Genomic DNA, 19,896 nt, shown 5'->3' with positions numbered 1-19,896 from the left:
GATCTACTTTTCTTCACAAACAGAGTATGATTTGACTGTGTCTGAACATAGCCGAATTTAACAAGTGCAGCTCTAAATCTCTCAAACCAGGCTCTAGGAGATTGTTTGAGACCATAAAGTGATTTCTTCAATTTACATACCTTTCCTTGCATATCTTTCCCATACATCCCTGGAGGAAGACACATGTAGACCTCCTCATGTAAGTCACCATTTAGAAATGCATTCTTTACATCTAACTGATAGAGAGGTCAATCAAAGTGAGCTGCCAGAGATAAAAGAACCCTCACAAATGTCATCTTGGCAACAGGGGCAAAAGTCTCCAGGTAGTCAATCCCATATGCCTGTGTGTAGCCTTTTGCAACAAGTCTGGCCTTGTACCTCTCAATAATTCCATCAACCCTGTATTTAATGGAAAAAACCCACTTGCACCCAACTGGATCCTTCCCTTCAGGTAAATCCACCACCTCCCAAATACCATTTGCATGTAGAGCATCCATTTCGATCTCCATGGCATCTCTCCATTTTGGAATCCCAAGGGCTTCTGAGACAGACCTAGGAATGGGGTTAGAAGCAACAGAAGAGAGATAGGCAAAGTATGAAGGAGAAAGCAGGTCATAAGAAAGGTGTTTGGAAATGCAGTGTGCAGTACACTTCCGCTTCCCTTTCCTAACAGCAATGGGGACATCAAGGTCTGGGAAAGATGATTCCAAAGGAGTTGAAGCTGTACCTGTTATCTCATCTGTGATTGGGAATGTATGAGCCTCATCTGTTGTAAGAGAAACTACTTGCTCATTCCTGGATCTCTGCCTTTGATACACTTTGGGATTATGGATAGGACGAGGAGGTAAAAAAATAGGGACACTAGGACAAGAAGTATGAAGTGATTGATCCTCCTTTGATTCATTTGGTGAGGATACAGGTTTGTCAAGAGACTCAACTGGGACAGGAAGAGGAAGGGCAAAAACTTATGACAGACTCTCCCCCTATGGACAATGTCCTTCCTGAGAGGAACCATAAAAAGGAGAAAGTTCATCAAACGTAACATCCATAGAGACATGTCGGGTGCCAGTCTTTGGATCAAAACAACAATATCCCTTTTGTGTGGGGGAGTAACCAAGGAAGATGCATTTGTGGGCTTTCGGTTCAAACTTGTGTCTCTGCAGACTTGGAATGTGAACATAGCAGGTACATCCAAACACACGAAGAGGAATTGGGAAGAGATTCTTGTCTGGATGAAGAAGACAGAAGGGGGATTTAAACCCTAAAACCCTGGATGGCATACGGTTTATGAGATAGGTAGCAGTAAGTACAGCATCACCCCAAAATCTTGTCGAAACATGTGAGGCAAACAAAAGGCTCCTGGTAACTTCAACAATATGTCTATTTTTTTTCTCAGCAACTCCATTTTGTTCAGGGGTTCTAACACAGGAGCTTTGATGAATAACCCCCATGTCAGAGAGATACAAGGATAAACTCTTCTCAAAATACTCTTTTGCATTGTCGGATCTGAAAACCTTAATTCTGGTATCAAATCGAGTTAGAACAAGCTCATGAAATTGCCTCACAAGTCTTGGAACTTCATCCCGGGATTTCATTAAGTATATCCAAGTGAATCTAGAAAAGTTATCAATAAACAAAATAAAATATCTGTAAGCCCCCATAGAGGATAAGTGGTAAGGCCCTCACACATCAGAGTGCACAATATGAAAAGAAAAAGAGGATCTTTTATTGCTCACAGGGTAATTTTTTCTAGAATGCTTTGACAACTGACAGGGCTCACAATTGAGACTAGACACACTGACTCCCTTAAACAGTTTTGGAAACAAATGGCTTAAAGCAGAAAAAGGTAAATGACCCAACCGACAATGACTCAACATAATTTGACTAACAGACTGAAAAAGTAGAACCAAAAGCAACATTCTTGGGATGATCAAAGCATTGGCCAGGGGTGTCGAGCAAATATATTCCATTCACTTCATGGCCACTCCCAATCACCTTCTGAGACTTCAGGTCCTGAAACACACAGTGAGAAGGGAAAAAGGTTACACAACAATTCAATGACTTGGTCAGGCTACTTACAGATAATAAGTTGGTATTTAATTTAGGCACATGAAGAGCGGAAGATAAGAGTAAGGAGTCTGTAGCCTTGACAGTTCCCTTGCCAGAAATAGGGGCAAGAGAACCGTCAGCTAAGGTGATTTTGCCACGACCAGGAAGTAAATCATATGAAACAAACAAAGTGGAAAGGTTGGTCATGTGATCAGAAGCACCTGAGTCTATGATCCAAGGGGTTTTGTGATTACCTGAGGTGGGCTGAATGGAGGTGTGCTTTGAATGCTTTAACAATCCTCCCAAATAACAAAAATAACTCAGCAAAGAACTAAGAAAACAACTTATAGTATCTCTGGTTTGAACTTCAAACCAGGCTGAACTCTTTGCTCTCTGAGCTAGCTTCGAAATCCCTTTTCTCTGATTTCAAACTAGGCTGAAAAAACTTGCTCTCTGATTCCTCCTGGTCACCAAACCCTTCTCCAAGTGTATAGAAACTTGGGCACCCTCCAATGACCTCCAAGAACCAAGTGAATGACTGTAAACATTCAGCCCTAGAACCTCCTCATGCAGTTGGCTGAACTAGAACCACATGAGGGACATGCCAAGTAACGACCCGCTCTGATACCAAGTTGAAAAACAGTCCTAGAAGTATGGGACTGTGCTAGAAAACCTGAAAATACTAACAAAAGAAGATTAGAGAAGAAGAGAGAGAGAGAACTGCGTCAAGGAGAGTTAGAGGATGAAGTGTTCGAACTTAACCTCCCTCTAACACTCTAATACTCTTTTATTAAGTTAATCTTTGATAAATTACAGGGAGGCCCTTGAGTGGGTAGAAAAATACAAAAAGTACACTACAGAGTATGGGCCCAGAATAAGGCCCATAATAGAGAGAAACATAACATAACATGAAGTGACAGTCTATGGGCCATTCGGCCCATCTCTACAGAAAGCAATCGGATGCCCTTGTTGCTGTAATACGACGCCAATCCTTATTCCGGATGCATCACACTTAACTGTAAACTCAAGATCAAAGTTTGGTAATTGCAAAACTGGAGTGGTGGAGAGGGCATTCTTTAAATTTGCAAAAGCCGTGTTAGCTGCATAGGCATTCTTCCTTAGCAGGTTTGCTAATGGGGCAGCCATCACGCCATAATTCTGTACAAATTTGCGGTAATATCCTATCAAACTGAGGAACCCGCATAGAGCCTTGGCGGATTTGAGCTTGGGCCATTCTTTGATCGCTTGAATTTTGGAATTGTCCACTGTTACACCTTTGCCATTAATGACATGACCCAAGTAAAGGACATGGCGCTCTCCAAAGGAACACTTGGAAGCTTGTGTTGGCGCAGTAGCTCAAAAACAATCCTTAGATGATGCACGTGTTCTATCCATGTTTTACTGTAAACCAAAATGTCGTCAAAGAATACTAAAACAAATTTGCGAAGGTGGGACTGAAATACCTCATTCATTAAGGACTAAAATGTGGATGGGGCGTTTGTGAGACCGAACGGCATAACTAAAAACTCAAAGTGGCCATGATGAGTTCAGAAGGCAGTCTTCTCAACGTCTTCGAAAGCCATTTGAACCTAAAAGTATCCCGACCTTAGATCTAGCTTTGTGAAATACTGGGCACCATGAAGTTAATCCAGCAACTCGTCCACAATGGGAATAGGAAATTTATCCTTGACAGTCTGGTTATTAAGCTCCCGGTAGTCAACACAAAATCTCCAAATACCATCCCACTTTGCCACCAATAGGACCGGGGAAGAAAAAGGGGAACGGCTAAGGCGGATGATCCCCTGCTCCAGCATTTCATCACATTGCCTTTCTATCTCATCTTTCTGCAAGTGTGGGTAGCGATATGGCCTTACTACTACTGGTTCTGAACCCGTCACCAGAGTGATCCGATGATTGCAAGCTCGGGAAGGAGGAAGTCCTTTGGGTTCTTGGAATACTTCTGAAAAATCATTGAGGAGCCTTTCCATGGTTGTTGCGTGTGTCATTTCATCTTGGAGCACATGAACCTGTGGGTATTTGGCCTTCACCACTTTACCCTGCCAAGTGACTTGCTTTCCATTCAAGTGGAAGGTCATCGTTAGGGCGTTGAAATCCCATATGATTGGGCCTAGAGTGATCAACCATTTCACCACAAGAACTACATCAAATCCATCCAAGGATAGCACAAGCAAATCAGCAACGAAGGATTCAGAATTAACCTGTATTTGGACTCCCTTACAGATGCCCGGGCTGTGAATTCTTTCACCATTTGCTACAACTACCTACAGTCTCAGTTTGATTTCCATTGGCAGTTCCAACTGGAGGGAAGCTTGTTCACTTACAAAATTGTGTGTGCTTCCTGAATCAACAAGGATCAGTATTGGTTTCCCTGCTATCCGCGCTTGCAACTGCATAGTTTGAGAGGTTTTTATTCCAGTAATTGCGTGGAGAGAAATCTCGGGTTCCAATGAAGAGGGTTCATCCTCATCTTCCTCTTGTTCATCCACCAGGAGGCAGAAAAGTCTCTTGCACTTGTTCCCTGCTGAGTAAAGTTCATCACAATTAAACACTGTCCCCTCACCCTGCGTTCCGCCATCTCAGCCCTGGTCAAGCGCTTAATAGGGGGTGCAACAACGCTGCTGCCCACACTGGATGTCAATCTGGAATTGTTGCTCGTTTGTGGTTTCTGTTCTCAGCTGGCTGCTGAAGATGGAGCCATTCCGAGTGGTTTCGGGGCTGCCCATGTTGTTTGAGGCCGCCCTATACTGATACTTCCGCGGTTGAGTTGCAATTTTCGTTCAAAAGCTCCAGCCAAATTCATAGCAATAACCAGATTGGGGGGATTTTGCATCTCCACATCCACCCTCAAAGTTTCCACTAATCCCGCGGTGAACATGTCAACCTGTTGATCTGGTCGTACCGAAGATGCTCTTGCAAGGAGGGTCTGAAACTGACACTGATACTCATCCACAGTTCCAGTCTGTTTGAGGTTGATTAGTTCGCCTAATGGATTGCTTGTTAATGGGGGCCCAAATCTGAGAAGGCGATAGGATTCGAATTGGGTCCAACTTAGCCCATGTTCCTCCTGCTCCAATTTATAAAACTAGAATTGCGCCTCCTCTGTCAAAATGCGGCTAATCCGACCTTGTCCCTGTCCTCTGTCCGTTGGTTGCGGAAAAACTGCTCACATCTGTACAGCCATCCCCTAGGAGGGAAAATCCAGACTGCTATATTTGGGAATGATCGCGGTTCCCTGGGCAACGACCTGTTGCTCGCCAGACAATTTTGCCATATCTGGTCGATGGCTGTCAGTGGTTGCAACCCCTTTTGAACACTTTTCTTTGCTGGAAAAATATAAATCCATCAAGTGCCTCAATTCTTGGACGTCGTCCTTGATCTCGCGCACCTCCTTGCTGTTTTCCACAAGTTTGTGCTCCAGATCATGAACCCTAATCTTCAATTGCTCAAAGTCACCCATGACGCCTTGCTCTGATACCAAATTGTTAAGGGCCCCGCGAATAGGATCTCGCCACAGGTCGGTTAACGGGGAAAACTTCATGTTTTCCCTTGTTTCTCCCTTTTCTCGAGGAACCTATCTTTAGCGCCTTAATGGTGATTTGTTAAAGAGATCACCAACTCTCCTCTGCTCTTTCTTGACTAAAAATATCGATAATTTTATTGAATATCATCTGCTCCTTTAAATAAGAAATTACAAGAGTCCTTTAGGAAAACTTCCCAACAAACATTTATCTCTAAATAGGAGATAATAATGCTACTAAATAGGAACACTGAATCTAGCTAAGAGATAAGATAGGAACACTGAATCTAGCTAAGAGATACGATAAGAACACTGAATTTAACGCCCATTACTGCTGTTGTTTGCGGCTGTATTTCTTTCCAATAAAAGCATCCGCAATAGTGTGCCCTTACTTGGCTCCTAGGTTTGATCAATTGGGCTTCTGTCCACCGAATATGAATGGGCTAGGGCTCTATCAACTCGTCTGCCAATGAGAACAACCTTGTCCTCAAGGTTGAATGATGGATATTACGCCACGAATGTAGAGTGGGCTTCCTAGGTGGCGTCTTCTGGTGGGAGATGCTTCCATGCAACTAGGACTTCCTTGACCACCTTCTTGCCGGTCTTGACCCAACGATAGTCCAATATCTGGTAGGGCTCTGACTGTAGAGCGCCCTTTGTGGTGAGCTCGGGTAGGTTGGGAGAAACATGGATGAATGATCCAACACACTGTTTCAGTAAGGAAACATGGAAAATGGGGTGTCACCTGGATGAAGGAGGTAAAGCCAGGCGGTAGACCACGGGCCCGACTTGTTTAATGATTTGGAATGGGCCGAAGAGTTTGGGGGCAAACTTGGGCCATTTGCGGTGGGCTACCGAGAGTTGTCTGTAAGGCTGCAATTTGAGGTAGACCATGTCCCCAACCTAGTAATTAACTTCTCGATGCTTCTGGTCGTACTAGATTTTCATGTGTTGTTGGGCCCGACTCAGGTGCTCCTTCAATGATTTAAGGATTTCAAAACGCTCTATTAGTCTTTCTTCTACCTCTACCACGACAATGGAGCCTGATTCTATGGAATTAGTGTTGGTGGATCTCGTCCATATAAGGCTTTGAATGGATTGGTGCTCGTTGTTTCGTGGTAGGTAGAGTTGTACCACAGTTCGGCCCAAGGAAGCCACTTGACCGATTGCTTGGGTCTCTCCTCTGTGAAACACCTGAGGTAAGCTTCGCAGCATCTATTAACGACCTCAAATTGCCCATCCGTCTGTGGGTGGTAGCTGGTTGAGTGTCCAAGCTTGGTGCCCTGTGCCTTGAAGTACTCTATCTAGAAGCGGCTCATGAATGCTAGGTCCCTGTCGAAGATGATGGATGAGGGGGTTCCATGTAGTCGAGTTACTTTCTGAATGAAAACTCTTGCCACCTGTGCTGCTATGTAAGAGTGGGAAAGAGCTGCAAAATGTGCATATTTCGTGAGAAGATCAACAATGACCATAATAACCACCTTACCAGTTGAAGTGGGAAGATTAGTGATGAAGTCCATTGTGATATCTTTCCATACATGGTTTTGGATAGGTAGAGGTTGCAAAAGGCTTGTTGGGGCCTGGGTGCTAGCCTTATACTATTGGCAAACAGAGCATTCAGACACAAATTTCTGAATTTGCTTATTCATTCCCGACCAGTAGTTGTAGAGAAGATGGGCCGAATGGCCCATAGGCTGTTACTGTATGTTATCTTTATGTTCTACTCTGTAATGGGCCTTATTCTGGGCCCATACTCTTTTATGTTCCTCTTTTGTAATTTCTTATCCAACTAAGGACCTCTCTTGTAATTACTAAAAGATTAACTTAATAAAAGTGTATTAGAGAGTTAGAGGGAGGTTATGTTCGAAACTCTCATCCTCTAACTCTTCTTGCCGCAGCTCTTTCTTCTTCTCTAATCATCTCTTGCTAGTTTCCTTTGTTTCAAACACAGTCCCTACTTCTAGGACTGTTTTCAACTTGGTATCAGAGCAGGCCACTGCTTGGCGTGTCCCTCATGTGGTTCTAGTCCAGCCAACTACATGAGGAGGTTCTAGGGCTGAGAGTTTACAGTCATCCGCCTGATTCTTGGAGGTCATTGGAGGGTTCCCAAGCTTCTACACACTTGGAGAAGGGTTCGGTGATCAGGAAGAATCAGAGAACAAGTTTTTCGAAGTCATCCTAGAGGACAAGTGTTCGGCCTGGTTTATTGTACAAACCAGAGACTCTCTTATTGTAAGTCTTTGCTTAGTTGTTTCTGGGTTAATTTTTCATTGTTCTGGACTGTTAAAAGGGCTGAAGTTTCCTTGGAAACAGTGCTACTATTCGGCTATCCTCTGGTCTGACTTAATCCAGAGATTTTTGGGTTGTTTTTTATCTCTTTTCTGGATTGTCAAGTAGCCGAAATACCCCTGGAATCACTGCTGCTGAGACTACTTCATTCGGCCACTGTTGCTGGACTGCTCCTACCTAGAAATTTCTGGGTTGTTTTTGGAGGTCCTATTCGGCTGATTATTGGGTTGGGAAGTTGCTGAGATTGTTAAAACTAAGAGGTACTAGTCTCATCTACATTCCAGCCCCTTCTTGAAGGCTGAAACAGTAAACAGTGCCCTATACTTTGAAGGCTGAAACAGTAAACAGTGGGCTGTTAAGTATTGCACACTGAGTGTTCGACAGAAGGTCTCTCAAGGACTGTATTTCTTTTGTCTTCCTCTTGAGACATCGGCTGTTAGAATCAGAAATATCTTGTGTTTGGAGGTTGCTAGGTGTCTTTTGAAGGCTGAAACAGGAAAAGAAAAGAACTATCACCGAACTTTGCATGATGGATTTCTCAAACTTTGAAAACAAGAACACTACTGAATATGGGCAGATGTTGGGAACCCCAACCGATTCTATGCTAGTTGTAACTGCAGTCAAGCTTGATGGGACAAATTACTTAGCTTGGTCACAATCAGTGAAAATCCATATTTGTAGCAAAGGAAAGTGGGGTTTTATTTCTGGGAGCAAGAAGGCTCCTCCGGAGGATGATCCATCTTATGAGAGATGGGTACAAGAGAACTACACTGTAATTGGGTGGCTTGTGAACTCAATGCAGCTACAGATCAGTCAACATTATCTGTGGATGAATTCGGCTAAAGAGATCTGGGATAGTGTTGCAGAGACTTATTCCCAGAAGTTGAATGTTGCTAGAGCTTACAAACTAAGAAGTGATGTGAAAAATCTAAGACAGGGGGAGAAGTCACTTGCAGCATACTTCTCAATCTTAAAATCTATATGGCAAGAGATTGATTTGATAGAGGTTGTGACTTAGGATACCCCTAAGGATGCTGAAACATACAGGAAATTGGTTGAATGGAATAGGGTGTTTGAGTTCTTGACAGCGCTGAATTCTGAATATGATATTACAAAGCAAAACATCTTGTCCAAGGAAGATGTTTCATTGTCACAAGCATATACTCTGGTCAACAGTGAAGAAAGTAGAAGGCAAGTGCAGGTTCAAGGAGTTGGTATTAATGATCATTTTGCAAATATGGGAATTAAACCCAAAGGGGTTACAGAAGCTCACAGTGGCTCAAGAAGGAAAGAAGTGGTGTGTGGATATTGTAAGAAGCCGAAACATTCAAAGGACAAGTGCTGGAAGTTGCATCTCAATCTTGTACCTATCAGATTCCAGAAGAAGAATGATAGTAGAAAGACAAGAAGTGCACATGCAGCCACAGGCACAGATACAGAGGTTGAATCTACCAGTGCACAGCTGGCAGCCATGAAAGCTGAATATGAGAAGTTTGGAAAGATGATCAATCAGCTTGAAGGTGCATCTTCACCATCCATCCCTTTTGAAAGTTCAGCCACCATTGCCTTTGCTCACTCAGGTATAAGGGCTTCCGCTAACCATGCATCCACCTCAGGTAAACACAAAACCCCTTGGATCATAGACTTAGGTGCTTCTGATCACATGACCAACCTTTCCACTTTATTTGTTTCATATGATTTATTTCCTGGCCATGACAAAATCACCTTAGCTGATGGTTCTCTTGCCCCTATTTCCGGCAAGGGAACTGTCAAGGCTACAGACTCCTTACTCTTACCTTCCACTCTTCATGTGCCTAAATTAAATACCAATTTGTTATTTGTAAGTAGCCTGACCAAATCATTGAATTGTTGTGTAACCTTTTTCCCTTCTCACTGTGTGTTTCAGGACCTAAAGTCTCAAAAGGTGATCGGGAGTGGCCATGAAGCGAATGGAATATACTTGCTCGACACCCCTGGCCAATGCTTTGATCATCCCAAGAATGTTGCTTTTGGTTGGGTCATTTACCGTTTTTCAGAGTTTGTTAGTCAAATTATGTTGAGTCATTGTCGGTTGGGTCATTTACCGTTTTCTGCTTTAAGCCATTTGTTTCCAAAACTGTTTAAGGAAGTCAGTGTGTCCAGTCTCAATTGTGAGTCCTGTCAGTTGTCAAAGCATTCTAGAAAAAATTACCCTGTGAGTAATAAAAGATCCTCTTTTTCTTTTTCATATTGTGCACTCTGATGTGTGGGGGCCATACCATTTATCCTCTATGGGGGGTTACAGATATTTTATCTTGTTCATTGATGACTTCTCTAGATTCACCTGTATATACTTAATGAAATCCCGGGATGAAGTCCCAAGACTTGTGAGGCAATTTCATGAGCTTGTTCTAACTCAATTTGGTACCAGAATTAAGGTTTTTAGATCTGACAATGCAAAAGAGTATTTTGAGAAGAGTTTATCCTTATATCTTTCAGACATGGGGGTTATTCATCAAAGCTCCTGTGTTAGAACCCCTGAACAAAATGGAGTTGGTGAGAGAAAAAATAAACATATTGTTGAAGTTGCAAGGAGCCTTTTGTTTAAATCACATGTTCCCACAAGATTTTGGGGTAATGTTGTACTTACTGCTACCTATCTCATAAACCGTATGCCATCCAAGGTTCTAGGGTTTAAATCCCCCTTCAGTTTTCTTCATCCAGACAAGGATCTCTTCCCAATTCCTCTTCATGTGTTTGGCTGTACTTGCTATGTTCACATTCCAAGTGTGCAAAGACACAAGTTTGAACCGAAAGCCCACAAATGTATCTTCCTTGGTTACTCCCCCACACAAAAGGGATATTGTTGTTTTGATCCAAAGACTGGCACCCGACATGTCTCTATGGCTGTTACCTTTAATGAACTTTCTCCTTTTTATAGTTCCTCTCAGGATGGACTTTGTCCACAGGGAGAGAGTCTGTCACAAGTTTTTGCTCTTCCTCTTCCTGTCCCAGTTGAGTCTCTTGACAAACCTGTATCCTCACCAAATGAGTCAAGGGAGGATCAGTCACTTCATACCTCTTGTCCAGGGGACCCTATTTCTTTACCCCCTCGTCCTATCCATAATCCCAAAGTGTATCAAAGGCAGAGATCCAGGAATGAGCAAGTGGTTTCCCTTACAACAGATGAAGCTCATACATTCCCAATCACAGATGAGATAACAGGTACTGTTTCAACTCCTTTGGAATCATCTTTTCCAGACCTTGATGTCCCCATTGCTGTTAGGAAAGGGAAGCGGAAGTGTACCGTACACTGCATTTCCAAACACCTTTCTTATGACCTGCTTTCTCCTTCATACTTTGCCTATCTCTCTTCTGTTGCTTCTAACCCCATTCCTAGGTCTGTCTCAGAAGCTCTTGGGATTCCAGAATGGAGAGATGCCATGGAAACCGAAATGGATGCTCTACATGCAAATGGTATTTGGGAGGTGGTGGATTTGCCTGAAGGGAAGGATCCGGTTGGGTGCAAGTGGGTTTTCACCATTAAATACAGAGCTTATGGAACTATTGGAGGTACAAGGTTAGGCTTGTTGCAAAAGGGTATACACAGACATATGGGATTGACTACCTGGAGACTTTTGCCCCTGTTGCCAAGATGACATCTGTGAGGGTTCTTTTATCTCTAGCAGCTCACTTTGATTGGCCTCTCTATCAGTTGGATGTAAAGAATGCATTTCTGAATGGTGACTTACATGAGGAAGTTTACATGTGCCTTCCCCCATGGATGTATGGGAAAGATATGCAAGGAAAGGTATGCAGATTGAAGAAATCACTTTATGGTCTCAAACAATCTCCTAGAGCCTGGTTTGAGAGATTTAGAGCTGCACTTGTTAAATTCGGCTATGTTCAGACACAGTCGGATCATACTCTGTTTGTGAAGAAAAGTAGATCTTTGGCAGTGTATCTCATTGTGTATGTTGATGACATTATAGTGACTGGTGATGATGCCTCAGGCATTCTGGCTCTTAAGTCTTTTCTCTGTACAGAATTTGAGATTAAGGATCTGGGGGAGTTGAGATACTTCCTGGGCATAGAAGTTGCCAGATCCAAAGATGGGATCCTTATTTCCCAAAGGAAATATGTTCTTGATTTATTGTCTGGAACTGGAAAACTGGGTGCAAGACCAGCTGCAACTCCCATTGATATGAGTCACAAACTTTCAGCTACAGATGGAACTCTGCTGGAAGACAAAGGGGTTTTTCAGAGACTTCTTGGGAAGCTCTTGTACCTGTGCATGACTAGACCAGATATTGCATATGCTGTCAGTTGCATTAGCCAATTCAAGCATGCTCCCAGAGATACTCATATGGCAGTAGCAGAACGGATTTTGTGCTATCTGAAAGGCTCTCCAAGGAAAGGAATCCTTTTTACCAAGCATGACCATTTGAAACTTGAAGCCTATACTGATGCTGATTGGGCTGGAAATATGGATGACAGAAGATCTACTTCAGGATATTGCAATCTGGTGGCTGGTAATGTTGTCTCTTGGAGGAGTAAGAAACAATCTGTTGTGGCCAAATCTTCTGTAGAAGCAGAGTATAGGGCCATGGCACATGGGGTCTCGGAATTGTTGTGGCTAAGGTCATTAATGGAAGAACTTGGGATTGATCATGACAGACCCATGATGTTGTATTGTGATAATTAGGCTGCCATCAACATTGCTCACAACCCGGTACAACATGATAGAACCAAACATATTGAAGTTGATAGACATTTTATCCGAGAAAGAGTCTCCTCCGGAGAAGTGTGCCTTCCATTCTTTTCCTCTGAAGGCCAATGTCACCTGTGTAGAAAGAGCTTTATTGAAGAAGGCAATGGGCCTTCCATTTTACATGAGAACTGCTCCAATGCCACCTTTAGATGCATCATACTCAATAACAAAATCTTGTGAGAAGTTCGACAAGCTAAGGGTGGGGGAGAAGAAATGACCCTCTTCAAGTTCTTGAAGGTTTCCTGGGCCTGAGGGCTCCACGAGAAGGAGTTTTTGCGCAATAACCAGGTCAAAGGACCTGCAACGAGTACCTGCTGTGGGATGAACCGCTGATAATACCCGATGAGGCCCAAAAAGCCCTTGAGGCCCTTAACAGAAGTGGGCTTGGGCCAATCCATAATGGCTTATATTTTATTCGAGTCTACCATAACCTACCCGTTTGAAACAATGTGCCCAAGGTAGTGTACTCGGGTTTTACTAAAAGTGCATTTGTTGGGCTTAACAAATAGCTTATGGGCCAAGAGTAAACTCAAGTTGACCTCGAGATGTTTCAAGTGTGATGCTCAGTCAATACTATAGATCAAGATGTCATCAAAGAACACTAGAATGAACCGTTGCAAATAGGGCCTGAGGGGGCATTGATCAAGCCAAACGGCATGACCGGGAACTCATAATGCCCTTCATGGGTCCTGAATGCGGTCTTGTATGTCATCCGTATGGACTCGTATCTGGTGGTACCCTGCCCAGAGGTCTAGTTTGGAAAAAATGGTGGCCTCCTTCAACTCATCGAGTAGTTCATCTATTATAGGGATGGGGATATGATCCTTGACTATAATTTTCTTGAGGGCTCGATGGTCTATACAAAAACCCCACGAGCCATCCTTTCTCTTGACAAGGAGGGCATGAGCTAGATTGAATCAGCCCCTTGTCCAACATTTTTGCGACCATCTTCTCTATTTCAGCCTTTTGGAAGTGGGGGTACTGATATGGTTTGACGTTGGCTGGTATGGACCCGGGTAAGACGGGGATGTGGTGCTCCTGGGGTCGAGTGGGGGGAAGATCAGTGTTCTCTTTGAACACATCCTGAAACAGTGGTCGAGTAGAGTTGGCGGTAGATAAAACAGTGGCCGGCTGGATGGTCTTAACTTCGATTCTAATGTCTTCCCGTAGCCCCCCTACAAAACTCCCTACTAAAGCTTTTTCTGGCCACCCATACACACGAGAAGCAAGTTTCTTGAATTCATTCTGGTATTCTTTCTTTTTTTTCTTATCGATAAAAATTTGGACCATTTCTCGATTTGTGCATGTCATCCTTGTGCAGGGGCCATGCTAATCTTCTCTGTATCGTTCCAATTTTATCAGATGTCTCCGAAGAGACTTCATTTTGGTATTCTTTTACTGTGCTGGTTTGTTTAAGCTTGGCTAAACTCTAATAAAAATCCTCATGGTTGGAAGGCCCAAAGCGAGAGCAGATGGCCTCGGTGAAGTTTGTCCAACCTATCTAGGGGTGTGAACGCTAGTACCACAGCATAGCATTTCATTCCAAATAAACAGAGGCCAATGCTACTCTCTGATGTCCAGGGACATCGTGAATCTCAAAGTATCGCTCAGCTCTAAAACACCAAGAGATAGGGTCGTCACCTGAGAAGGAGGGAAAGTCCACCTTGGGAGGTTTGCCCGACCTGAACTGTGGCCTGCGTGCGTTGCCCTGGTGTGAGCTCTCAACTTCTCCGTCCTTCTGTTTGGTTGACGCCACCTTCTCGAGGTTAGTTGTCATCACAAAGATCGCCTCTTTCATCTCTTTGAGATCTCCCAGCACCTTGTGCATATCTGTCTTGAGCTTATCCATGTGCTCCTCGATGGAAGATGACCTGGTGGATGGCATGGTGGGTTGTCGATTCCTTAACTGAAGCTCTAATACCAATGGGTGAGTTACTGCCAATTGCAGGGGAAGAGGGGGAGTGGAACGAAAGAAATGACCTAATTCTCATGTCGTTTCATTGATAAAAGTGCCATATATATAGGCATCATTACAAATCATGCAAAAAGGGGTGTGCTTCTAGAAGGGCTGCGGACATGGCTTTTTGGATATATATATATTTTGGGGGGGGGGGGGGGCGTATTGCACTAGAGGTGCTGCTAGGTGTTGTACCCTTACTCGGCTCCCGGGTTTGATCAATTGGGCTTCTATCCACCAAAGATGAATCGGTTGGGGCTCTATCATCTTCCCACATCAATTCTCTTTACCTTGTGAATGCATTTATTTGGATCATAATAACTGGTGGCGTATTGCACTAGAGGTGCTGCCAGGTGTTGTACCCTTACTCGGATCCCGGGTTTGATTGGGCTTCTATCCACCAAAGATGAATCGCTCGGGGCTCTATCATCTTCCCACATCAATTCTCTTTACCTTGTGAATGCATTTATTTGGATCATAATAACTGGTGGCAGTAGTGAAATTTGTCCTGACACAAAATACAAATACCACGTATATCTAGAAAACTAACCTGATAAAGAAAACCAGCTGAAAGACAAAGCAAATGGAAAGGGACTGTCACAATTATAGCAGCTGATCACTGTGGTTGCTGGTTCCATTACTAGTAACAGTTTGACAGTAATATTTGAATTGGCAGAACCTCAAATTAAAAGAATTGAATGAAGAGACAAACTGAACCATCACTGGCAGTTGGAAAGATCTTAAAATGTTATGATCCAACTTAAACAGAATCAAACTGAATCATTGCTCGCAGTTGGAAAGATCTAAAGAATCTGCCAACATATTGCACTTCTGGACACCCATTTGAATGAGTTCAAAATAGTGCCTAGATGATGTGCCTGTCTGGCCAATGGCTAAATTTCCAGGGAGTTGATTCTTGGGCTCTCATCCAGCATATGATAGTTTGTCATTCTCCTAATTTCTCCCTCTTCATCGGTGATTGATACAAAGTAATGAAAATAGAGTGCCTCCTGATCATCAATCTTAATTGCACCACCATTATTGCTAATATTTTAATTGAAAATGCAATACATGCACTAAATAATAGTCTGGCTTATCTTGAAACCTTTTACTTCTAAAGCATATCTGCTATCTCCGTTGTTCTAGCTTGCATTCAGCCCATCTCTAGATTTATCAACCAATACCATATCATCTACAAATAATATGAGAGAGGTGCAGAGAATATAAATGGTTTGAGGAAGTGGCAGCAAGTGTCCATGGGTTGAGATATCAGTAAATGGTTAGGTGTCTAGCAAGATGTGCTAGCTAGAAAAGGCATTCACAATTCACAGAAATCAGTTATGTTGGGGCATTGTTTCCTAGGGAGAGTGATTGTAAGGAGGGAAGCAAGTTGTAATGGGCTGTGTAGGTAGGCTGGGGCCTAGTCTACATAAGCAGGGTGTTCTTGGCATAACAAAAACTTATTTACATTGTAACAAGTGGTGGAGCCAGGAATTTTTCCCTTGGGGACTGAGTTATATAACATTTTTTTTGGCTTATGGTAATGAAAAAGTTATATAGCTTTATACTAAACCCTCTATACAAAAGGAATCTGTACAACTGAGAATCCATTACAGAATTGAATAGGGGTGTTTTTGTTTTTCCATGGGGTGTCTTCTTGGCAAGAAGCCAAGAACAAGGAGATGAAATAGGGAGTAGAGGAGCTGGGTTTGGAGAGAAATAGGGTGGGAGGAGATGAAAAGGGAGAGGGAGGGCCGGAGGATTTGGGCTGATTATAAAAGGTTTGTTATTATTTTTCAAAATAAAAAAAAAACAAATAATTTTTAATTTTGGGACATTAAGTGAGTGGGATCTTAACATTTTAATGGGGAGGACATGCGTGATGTGAGGTTAATAGGCGATTGTCAATAGCCAAAGTTTTCCCATCTAGTCTAACAAAGCAGAAAACTATAAAAGTTTGGTGGGGAGCAAGGACCCCCACTCTGCCCTTGATTGTAGCATACATATTTGTTTTGATAATTAATATTTGATCTTTCTGGTTGCCAATAAAATAAAAACACACACACATACCAATTTCTAGTTAGGTCATCTATAAATTATTCAAAAAGATATACACGAAGTGCTGGCCTTTGGTATAAGTCCATTGTGATTGGAAATTTTCCTATCTTCCCTTCCTGAGTTTTTAAATCAGCTATTGCCCCATCATAGATATCTCTAATATCAATTTTTTCCCTAAGTCCATTAGATAACTTCTCTAGGGAGTAGAGACCCTATTGTATGCATTTTCTAAGTTGATAAATACCAAATGGAGATCTCTCCCTTGTTCCTTACTATTAATCTCCTAAAACAAAAGACAGCTTCCAATGGTTGATCTTCCTAGAATGATGCAAATTGGTTTTCTAATGTACTAGTTTGATGTCCTTGTCACTCAATCACCATTTCCCAAACTTTCCTAGTATGGTAACCTTAATTACACAGTAATAATTATAACTTTGTAATATTACCTTTATTCGTATATAGGAGCCTTTATACTTCACTCATTTTGTTTTAAGTCATAGTCAACCATAAAAAGCTCCCAACCAAAAAACCATAATAAGGACATCTCAGCCATGCATTTCCCAACTTATATTGTGATACCATCAAGGTCCCAAAGCCTATCCTACCTAACTCTTCTTAAGGCTTCCTTAACCTCCAAAGATTGAGTTCTTCAAATATATCTATGTTTTTTTATAAGAAAAAATAAAAATATTAAAGGGAAAAAGAAGCTACAGCAGGAGGTGACAAGTCATTACCTGAATACAAAGACCAAAATTCAGATTAAAGAACATTCTCCACAATACATATCTGAAAATCCAGGATTTCTCCTAATCTAAAACCAAAGTCTTCTCTTTCTACTTGGCTGAACTCTGGAAGAATCAGTAACCAATTTATCACTGATCTGCCCACAACTGCAACCATCTTGTCCATGCTGCAAGCTTTATCTTCGAGATCCTTCTGTTCCTCTCCTTCCAAATGTTCCAGCAGATTGCAAATGAGATACAACTCTACAGCAATTTTACCTTCTTACTCCCACTCAGCCTGGGCCAAGTAGAGAAAATCTCTGCTGCTGAAATTGGGTGAAAGCCTGAGACCCTGAACATAGATGTGAACACTTTCCATAAGAAGCTTGAGAACTTACAAGATATGAATAAGTGAGTAGTATCCCCTTCCTGCCCCTCACACACACAGCATCTGTTAGCCATGCTAAAACCTCTAGATTTCAGATGATCAACTGTTAATACACCGTCCATGGCTACCAGCCAGGTCAAAGCCTCAACTCTTGGAGGTACTGGATTTCCCCAAATACCTTTTATGACTTGAATCTAAGATGGATCTACTGAGAGCCATATAACATGACTTGTGAATTCAAATATATCTATGTTCTATACTCTCTACAAAGCTCAAAGATTTTCAAAATTTGTGCTCCCAACATGTTCTTCATTTTATAATATCTGAAAATAGCTTCTCCACCTCTCTGTTAATCCCTTTATCTTTTATTAGAATTCTTTGTTTTTCACTTCTGATGAATCTAAGGTGATCTGAAGTCCTTACTTTTCTTCCTCCTAATCTATGTCTCTCTTTCACCTTCTCTACCAGGCTTCATTGAATATCTTAAGTTTAGCTTCCCTTACTGAATTCTTAACTTCTATTCTGACATTTATATGTCTTTAACTTTTTTCCGTTTCTATTTGTTTGAAAGTCTCGTAACAAGAAATCTTAGTTATAATGGCTTGTTGAACTTTTTGGTTTCACTACCAAGTACCAAGTTTCTTTAGATAATTGTCTTTTACTTTTGTTTCCCACAGATTTTTTTTAGCACTTTCTAATAAAATTTTCCATCTGAAGCCACATTGGGTTAAGTTGCTTCCCCTCTATTCCGTTTTCCTTCAACTTTTAATTTGTCTTTAAATTCTATTAACTTATATCCCACATGCATATGCGTAAGAAAAATCACATATTGCATTTCAAAACATCTCTCAGAAATAATCTCTGAAGCAAGACACTAGGGAAAAAGTACAATATCAAACTAGAAGCCAAAACCAACCAAGACAATCCTATTTGTATACGAAAGGTTGAACTCATTTTCTCCAAAAGCAGGGCCTTGAGCATTAAATCTACGAAACTGGACTTCTGAAACAAATCAAACCAAAGAAAATTCCAATTCAGAGGCTCCAAGACAGTACAAAGGACCCAAATCGCATAAGAAATTGTACACGAAATGGTCATCAACAATTACACCCTAAAAGAACCCAAGTGAAACCCCAATTTAGAAAAAATCGAAATGATAAAAACGGTAACATTGATTGGCTTCTTTCCGAAACATATTTGATCTAGCATCTAAATTACTCCGCTTTAGGATGAAATTAAAGAGGTAAGAAAAGGAGAAAAAATGAAGCTAACGTCAACGGAAACAGCAAGACAAACAAGACCCGATTGAGAATATGAAGGGTGGACTCACATGGGATCTTCTCCATCAGAGGAGCTGCAACCTCCCTGAGAATCCATGAGACGATAAGAGATGCACCAAACAGACCACAGTAGGCAAGCCTAGCCGAGCGCCTTGAGATACCAGAAGCCACGGAACTGCAGAGGCCACAAGTACAAGACGCGCAGCACGACAGCAAGCACGACATTCTCTCTCTCTCTCCCGAGACGCTATGAAGTATGAAGCAATGAACCACGCGGATTACAAGAAGGTCGGTTAAGATTAATGTGGTTTGACCATCGTTTGTTCGTGAATCGTGAGCACCATCTGCCAGTCAACCCAGATCAGATCATATTGTTCATTGATTTATACTGTTCAAATGATGGCCCCACTTATTAGATGATCGTTGATGTTTTGTTCCCATTCGATTGGTTGGCCAGAATCGTTGACTGATTAGATGATCGTTGATGAATAGTTGGAGCATTTGAATTTCCGTAGACGAAGCATCATGGAGTCCCACCTCCAAATTCCTTGTTAAGCTTCGAACTCAACTACGCCCGACAAAGAGCGGGTTAAGATGACAAAACGAACATATCCGAACTTTCAAAAAAACGTGGCAATTCGTAGCTGCCGTTAACCAGCTGTTAATCACTCGTTAAGTAAGATTTTATAAGACACAAATATATTTCAAATGTCATTCAATTTAATTTTTTTATCAATTATTTAAATATTGACAAAAAAAAATTAATTGTCTCAAATTCTTGTCTCTTCTATTCAAAAAAATTGGAGTTACAAGAATGTCTATTTAAAAGTAAATGACACTTAACGTTTAGGTGATGAGATTGTTA

At 41.9% G+C, this 19,896-nt stretch overlaps 1 protein-coding gene and 1 non-coding gene across 2 annotated transcripts in view; both read right to left on the bottom strand.

Moving 5' to 3' along the window:
* LOC148879372 (Serinc-domain containing serine and sphingolipid biosynthesis protein) overlaps positions 1-19,597 on the bottom strand; it is a 28,222-nt gene extending 8,625 nt beyond the window's left edge. Inside the window, exon 1 of the mRNA XM_088960897.1 lies at positions 19,082-19,597. Within this exon, the coding sequence (XP_088817023.1) occupies positions 19,082-19,256 (175 nt within the window). The 5' untranslated portion in view covers positions 19,257-19,597. The remainder of the gene's footprint in view (positions 1-19,081) is intronic.
* LOC148879373 (U6 spliceosomal RNA) lies at positions 13,902-14,004 on the bottom strand. Its single transcript, XR_016106215.1, has one exon. It is a non-coding gene; the product is annotated as a U6 spliceosomal RNA (small nuclear RNA).
* Positions 19,598-19,896: the final 299 nt, after the last annotated feature.

Source organism: Nelumbo lutea, chromosome 1 (genome assembly GCF_056320005.1).
Source record: "Nelumbo lutea isolate HS-2025 chromosome 1, American lotus-T2T, whole genome shotgun sequence".
NCBI classification, from domain to species: Eukaryota; Viridiplantae; Streptophyta; class Magnoliopsida; order Proteales; family Nelumbonaceae; genus Nelumbo; species Nelumbo lutea.
Note: the sequence above shows the minus strand (reverse complement) of the source record. Positions and strands in the feature narration are given on the sequence as shown.